Source organism: Cyprinodon tularosa, unplaced genomic scaffold (genome assembly GCF_016077235.1).
Source record: "Cyprinodon tularosa strain WSP-4 unplaced genomic scaffold, ASM1607723v1 ctg156, whole genome shotgun sequence".
Lineage (NCBI taxonomy): Eukaryota > Metazoa > Chordata > Actinopteri > Cyprinodontiformes > Cyprinodontidae > Cyprinodon > Cyprinodon tularosa.
In genome coordinates, this window is record NW_024038395.1 from 1,133,056 (window position 1) to 1,140,719 (window position 7,664).

General features: G+C 39.8%; 1 protein-coding gene across 1 annotated transcript; it reads left to right on the forward strand.

The window, feature by feature from the left end:
• Window positions 1-1,047: 1,047 nt before the first annotated feature.
• LOC119780152 (somatostatin receptor type 2-like) lies at window positions 1,048-7,235 on the forward strand. The gene is made up of 3 exons (XM_038280063.1): window positions 1,048-1,435; window positions 3,629-3,954; window positions 6,648-7,235. Exons 1-3 carry the CDS (start codon window positions 1,048-1,050, stop codon window positions 7,077-7,079), a joined length of 1,146 nt encoding a protein of 381 aa, XP_038135991.1. The 3' UTR covers window positions 7,080-7,235.
• The last annotated feature ends 429 nt before the right edge of the window (window positions 7,236-7,664 follow it).

A 7,664-nucleotide genomic window follows, 5' to 3' on the forward strand; every position in this document is an offset into this window, starting at 1 on the left:
CCGCCACAGTGTCAGAGCTGTTTGTCCCAGAGATCAATTGAATAAACATTTATCTCTGCAGCGTGGTGGCCTTAACGTTCTCCTGCTCAGGCGTACCCTTTATGAATGTATGCATCGATGCAGGAGGCAGGGCACACACACACAGACACACACATACACCGGAGGTTGAATGCTGGCAGCCTTGGTATATTTGAGGCCCGCTGTAGATAGTGAGAGAAAGATAGAAACCCTGATGGGACCGAGCAGAAATGTGTACGTGTGCAACTGCAACTCCTAAAATACATAAATAAATCCCATGTGCTTGTTTAGGATGTTGTTTGGTAATGTTTCTGTGTCCTTGTAGCTGTTCTGTTAGAAAACCCTGAATTGCTTACCACTCCTCATGTTTTCACTCCCCCACTGCGTTTCTCAAATGTGGAAGAAAATGGCCAAAAGTTATTTTTATATCACGTCTCATGAAAACTGAATTGACCCATCCTTGTGTTTATGTCTGTCTGCCAAAAGCTTACTCGAGTTTCAAGAAGCTGTGAGGAAAAACAAATCAGAAGGCACAATCACGAGAAAGGACCCTTTACATGTGACTATAGCTGAAGGTGTAAAGCCAGTTATGTAAAGTCACCATGTTGCTGTTGCCATGGATATTGCATAAGTGATATTATTACAAGACGAAGAAAATAATCATTGTTGTTCAGCTAAACTTACTGTTTTCTTACTTCTTTCTCCATAGATCCATTTTTGGTCTATTTTGTCTCCTCTTTGCCGCTGGAATGTGATCACAGAGGCTCAGTGAACATTAAAGTCCCCAGTCATCCCACTCCCCAGATGCCCAACCCCTTCAGACTACAAAGTTCCCCCTTACCCCAGACTATTGTTTTTATCCGGGTTTAAAACCTTAAGGAATCCTTTTAAACTTATCTTTGATTGTTCAGTAAAATCTATGCTTTGACGTACAAAGTAAGGCCCGTTCCCATACTCTATGTAACGTCTTTCATATCACCTTGATCTTTAAAAGAATAGCCTCTTTGATAAACAAAAAGTTTTGAAGTCATGGCGTTGGATCTGTGGCCCTTCCTCCCAGCATCCCCTAACATCACCATCCCCGAACCCCTCTTGTACGACACCTACATCCCAGAGAATGAGTCAGACCTGAATGCCAACTACTCAGATCACCGGGAGCTTCATCAGGATAAAACCAGCTCAGTCGTCCTCAGCTTTATCAACTTCATGGTTTGTGCTGTGGGACTATGTGGAAACACCCTGGTGATCTACGTAATCCTACGTTATGCCAAAATGAAGACGGTGACCAACATTTACATCCTGAACCTGGCAGTGGCAGATGTTCTATGCATGATGAGCCTGCCATTCATCGCCCTGCAGCTGGCTTTGGTCCGTTGGCCCTTTGGAGAGGCTCTGTGCAGGGTGATCATGACCGTAGGTGGGTGGAAAGCAGAAGGCTGATGAGTCACTGTCGACAGTAGAAGATGGCCTCCCAGCGGGGAAATTAACCGCAACTCCTTATCTGACATAGTAGATTATATAAAAATAGATGTCAATCCATTTAGCCAGAGCTAATAATTGTTCTTTTATGTTTCTATAAAGCAGTCTATAGGCTAATTTCTCTACAAATTATGCAAAGGTTTGGATTTTTTAACAACCCAGAAATTAAATACATATTAAACATTTAAGATACTTCTGTCAAAATGTAAAACTGTTATTCTACTCTCAAAAGTTTGATGAGTTTTAGAACATCTGTTATATATATTCTTCCTTGACTTGCTGCACCTAAAAACGTCCATGTTGTATTATGCTAAACATTCTGTACTTATGTTTTGCAGTCTGAAACATTTTACTGTATATAGGTGACTGAAATGGACAAAAGATTTTTATCCAACTTGTTTTCTTCCTTTTTCATCAATAGAAAAAATGTTCATGTCCCACACAAAGTTTAACATTATAAAATTTTGTACTGAACATTTCCTTTCAAGTAAAGAAGGTATGAGGCCTTCATATTTCGATCAACAGCTATTTAAATGTATAGTAGAGGATTTTAACAAATCTTTAAAAGAAAATCGTCCTCTCCACTTTAAAAAAAACACACATGCTTTATTCTTACTTCTTGTTCCATAGATCCATTTATGGAGATCCACAACCCCATTACACTCCTCTGCTAGCTGCTAAACTCCTAGCCTTGTGGGCTGATGTCCTCTTCAATGTGTCTCTGCTTCAACACACCTTGATCAAATAGTGAAGTCGTTAGCAGGACTAGAGAACTAGGCTCGATCTGAATACCTCAAAGTATAGCTCCCACCTCCTGTTCCTAGCTCCTATCTCTTCACCTTTCGCAGGGTATTCTATCCAGGGTACAGAAGGAGTTCCAGACTGCTGTGCTGAATCCAGGCAGCCCTCAGCCTTACAGATGTTATAGACACACACATAGATGATGCTGATCAAATTAGGAATACAGCCTTCTAGGAAAAGAACTACAAACAACGAAGTTACAGAAATGTGACAAGTTTATGTAGCTCTTTCTTATAAAACCCAAAACATATTAAGTGTGTATATTATCACGTGTAAGACAGAGTGCATGTGAATAAATATAATTTTGCTAAACTGTGTAAGCTGGGCTCTGCTTACATGTCCTGTCAGCTGTGATTGTGTGAATCTGCATACATCCCATCGGTGGTTAGGGATGTCATAGTGACAGTTGCATTGATGCTAGGAGGTATCCTGCTTTCTGGTCCTAGCTCCTTCCTTACTTGCAGCACTATTTGGATAACACTTATTATAGTGAACGCTGTGCACTTCTATCATGGTTTAAAGCTACAACTTGGGATTTTAATCAAATAGTCTGATCTATTTGTGCGTAATGGTGAACTATAAAGCCACTAGCTTGACGGCCCTGAGAGCAAGCCAGTGGCTAAACATGAGACCTGCTCCCATGTAATTCTAAATTGCAAAAAAGATTTAGACTTTCAGTTCGTAGATGATAATAACCCACTTATGTATGGTATATTACCTTTCTGTCGGTAAATCCCTGTGATTGTTACACACTGTGGCTTTAGGAGTCCTCACCGATCTGAGGTATTCGGGTTGGGGCCTTGGCTAGATCACAAGGAGGTAATTCAGTCTTTTGATTCTTATGTGTTGTACCAGAGACACCTCTAAAAGTTGCAAGACAACGACCGCAGAGGACTGGAGTTTAAATCATCCCATTTTAGTTTTCTTAGGACCTTTATTCAGAATTAAATGCTTAAAATAAATAAAAAAGACTTTAAAAAAGCCCTTGGTTTGCTACCAATAGAAGACTATGAAAGAGTTCAGGGTCTTTATTGGCTACAGGTGAGCCAGGTTGCTTTATTCCTACAGTGCATGCAAGTCATTTATATCTTGTTTATCAGTCCTTTACAAGTTTAGTTGTCTACCAGGTACCCCTGAAGTTCACTAGATCTCTTTACAAGCTAAGAATCTATCAGAATGTTGCTGTAGATCAGATTTAAAAGATCAACTAGTCGCTTGAAATCTATTTTAATTTAAGACATAGTAATTATAATTATTCACCCTGGGCCACATAACAGAAATGTTTCTTCTTCCCCTTTTCTCTGATCATCCCCCCTCTTACCTCCAACAGACTCACTCAATCAGTTCACCAGCATCTTCTGTCTGATGGTGATGAGCATCGATCGGTACCTGGCTGTGGTGCACCCCATTAGGTCCACAAAATGGCGGAAACCCCGTATCGCCAAACTGATCAACGTCACTGTATGGGGTGTTTCACTGATTGTTAACCTACCAACAATGATCTTCAGTGGCTTGAACAAGGTGCCGGTTTGTGGGATAGTGTGGCCTGAACCCCAGGACCTCTACTACAAGATCTTCATTTTCTACACCTTCTCCATTGGATTTTTCATGCCGCTGACTGTGATATGTCTCTGCTACCTGCTTATTATAATCAAGGTGAGAAGAACAGTTATAATATTTAATACGCTTCTATCTTTTTTTTTAACTCTCATGCTCTGGCTCCTGTAAGGACACAGACTTTCAGGAAGACTCATACCAGGAAAGTAGAATCATGAAAAATCTGGTCATTCCAACTGGTTTGTGTCTTTCAAATGAAAGGCTATTGTTTCATTTTTAAGCAATATAATAAGTCAGATATTTTTGAGGGGTAAAAGTTTAAATCACACCTCTTGAATTTTTCAACATAAATAGACAATATATAAACATTTGCGCTTAAACCACACAAAAAAAAAATCTCATACAGAAGGCCCATTTACACTACCCTTCTGAAACCGTGCCGAGATCGGTCCAAGCATGGTAACCGAGATAATCGTTTAGTGTAAATGGAATGCACAACTGAACTGGACCACGCCAGACACAACCGAACCGCGCTAACATGGTACTAGTTCATCAGTAGGGCTCGGTCTGGTCCAGTTCTGGCTCGGTTCTCAGATAACAAAGAGCGCATCCATAAGCCCTGATTGGACTATCGTTTGTCGTATCCACTTCCCAAAAGTGGCTTAGAACCTGTCAAGTAAATTCACCAAAGGCTGCCTTCTTCGCCTGATCTTAGCAAATTTCCTGAATGTCATGGGTGCCACCATGTTGGTTTGTTTGTTTACCTTTAGACAGCAGTAGTACCATAGATTGCCGCTAGGAGGCGAGGAACCGTGATAGCATGGTGTCTAAACAGTCATAAGGAACTGTTTGTTGTTTTTCAGAGGGTAGTGTAGATGGGGCTACAATTATCTAGATCAGTGGTCTTCCACGTTTTCACCCCCATGCAGTACCTCCATGGACCCCCTAGGGGTGGCGGACCCCCTGTCAATCTAGATGAACTGCATTTCATCTTCTTAAACTGGAAAAGGAACTGTGCGAAAAGATTTCCACAGTGGAAAAATGCGGAACTATAACATTGTAATGTCCAAGTTGACCAGTTAATGGTTACACTTGGTGTTTTTAAGCTACTAGCTAAATTACTAATTGATTTAAGTTAGTTTCTGGACAAATAACTGCACAGAAAGATTAAAACAAGGGAACAGTTCTGACAAAGCAAACTGTCATGTTTGCTGGGATTTAAAAAAAAAATTACAGTTCATTGTCAGTCAGCCAGAAAGAGTTGAGTAATTCATAAGCTCAAAGGTGTCGTTATACAGTTGGAAACCTTTTTTTTTTTGGTAGGAATTATACTCAAAATTAAACCCTGACCAGTTTTAGCAGTTTTTCTGATTTGTTTGTCTATTAATAGAATGAACAAACAGTTATGAAATCCAACAGGTATTTTATCACTTACAAGGTAGTCTAACATTCATTAGAATGCATTTGTCTAGTATACTAGTATGTTGAGAAAAGGAAAGTAGTGGCTTATTGTCCTTTCTACGCTTACTGTTGCTTTTTAAAAGTGCTAATAGAAAAAAATTTGATTTAGAGCAGAACATCATTGTTGGAAAACATCCTTGAAATAAGATTGATTTGTAAAGCAGCTGAGTCAGATGTCTTAATAAGGATGAAAATTATTTTCCTTATGAGGAGGTGCCTTTTTAAAAAGTCACCTACAACTGTTCCAACTTGAAGAAACATGTTTGAAAGGTTTAAATTCATCATTCTGACAGTTTAAGGCTGGTCAAACATAAATCAATCTTAAATCAATCTTGATTTGCCGGAATATTTAAACCCTTAAGCAATATTACTTTAATCATAATAACTGCTCTCCTGTGGATGAATTGATTTATGGGGATTCTTCTTCAAATGAAGTTTTTTTTTTTTTATTAGATGCCCCCCAAACCTTTTTTTTAACAGGCTGCTAAGGCTTACATTGCTATATAGGATTGGATTATAATCAGATTGGAATGAAATTAAGTGGCTGGATAAGGGTCAGGTGAACTGCATTGAACTGGATTTTCCAGGATTTGAACTGACCATGTTTGCTTTCCTCGTCCACTAAATGCCCCGAGAGGATTTTAGTTATAAGTCAGTTCCATTTAAACTAAACTGAACTAATATGAATTAATACTGTTTTAAAAATAAGCAATTCCCAGAAACTCTGCTTCTTTTTTCCATGTGATATTTCGTTTATCAGAGAAGAAAGAAAAGCCAGTCTGTGTTCTGGGGGACTCAAGTAAAAGCATTTAATTTAGATTATTTGTATATTATAACAGGAGATTAATCATTCAACTTTGTTATCGGTTCAGGGATTAAATTAATGAAGTTGTACAGTACTTGTTGGAAGGTACATTAGGCACATCTGTGCTGAATATGCAAATAGCCTCTTTTAAATCATTACTAATGCTAAATAATGTAAACATGGTTTTAAGGATTTACATTTGACCATTTAGATTATATCTTGCTCAGGGCCTTTTAAAACTATCAATTTATATTTCCATGTTGCATCCATAAATTTAACGGGGTTCTATTGGGCTTTTAAGTGATAAACTAATGCTAAGTAGCACAGAAGCGTGAAGCAGAAGGAAAATGTTTTGATAAATATTTCTTAAAATAAAATCAGATCCAATTAAAACACATTTACTTTAAACGATTATTTTGCATGATACTGTTTTGATGTTCTACTTTCCTAACTCCTATCAGTCTGTGTGTTTGTGTGAAATCTGGTATTTTTCCAGTTTGAAACCATTTCCTGTCCTCTTAACCAGGTGAAATCATCGGGATTGCGTGTGTGTTCCTCGAAGCGGAAGCGTTCGGAGCGGAAGGTGACGCGGATGGTCTCCATCGTGGTGGCGGTGTTCGTCCTTTGCTGGCTGCCTTTCTACATTTTCAACGTCACCTCCGTAACCGGCTCCATAATGCCCACCTCAGCCGTCAAGACCTCGTTCGACTTCGTGGTGGCCCTCGCCTACGCCAACAGCTGCGCCAACCCCATCCTCTACGCTTTTTTGTCCGATAACTTCAAGAAGAGCTTTCAGAATGTTCTGTGTCTGAAAAAGGTGGCCGGCCTGGACGAGATAGAGCGCAGCGACAGCAGGGCGGACAGGAGCAGGATGGTAAACGAAGCCATGCTCATCAACGCCAACCTGGAGACTCATAACTCAGCCCTGCTTAACGGCGAGTTGCAGACAAGCATCTGAGGTTTATAGAAGCGGCAGCAACATGAAAGGAGGAAAGAAAGCCGTGGACTGCTGGCGTATTGCTAGCAAGGCCCGCTTACAGTTGCGGGGGCAGGAAAATGATGTAATAGCTGCTTGTGGACACTGACAGAAGAGCAAAGTCTGACAGAAGATAAACATTTTTAAAATTCACAGAGTGCATTGACTCCACTTTAAAACTTCTAACAACACAACTGCAGCTTTAACCCTGGAATGGAGCAAAAGTATGAAAGATTTGTTTTTGTCTTAATCAAATGTTTTTAAGGTTTCTGATTGACCTGAACCAGCTTGTCCACTGCAGCAGCTAGACTGCCTCTTATCAGCTGGAGAGGATTCAGAATTAGATCCCCAACCATCATAATCACCATCAGAAAGATAGAAACACAGCAGAGGAGCACTTTCATTTCCTGTAGCCTTTCAGTTCCAAGAGTCTGAAACCACTGCCCACACATGACAAGTGTAACTGTATATTTTTACTCACATCAGCTGATTAGGTTGGTTGTATATAGTGGAAATGGGGAACAAAGTGGTATCTGTGATCTACTGATGGATTATTTTCTTGCCTCT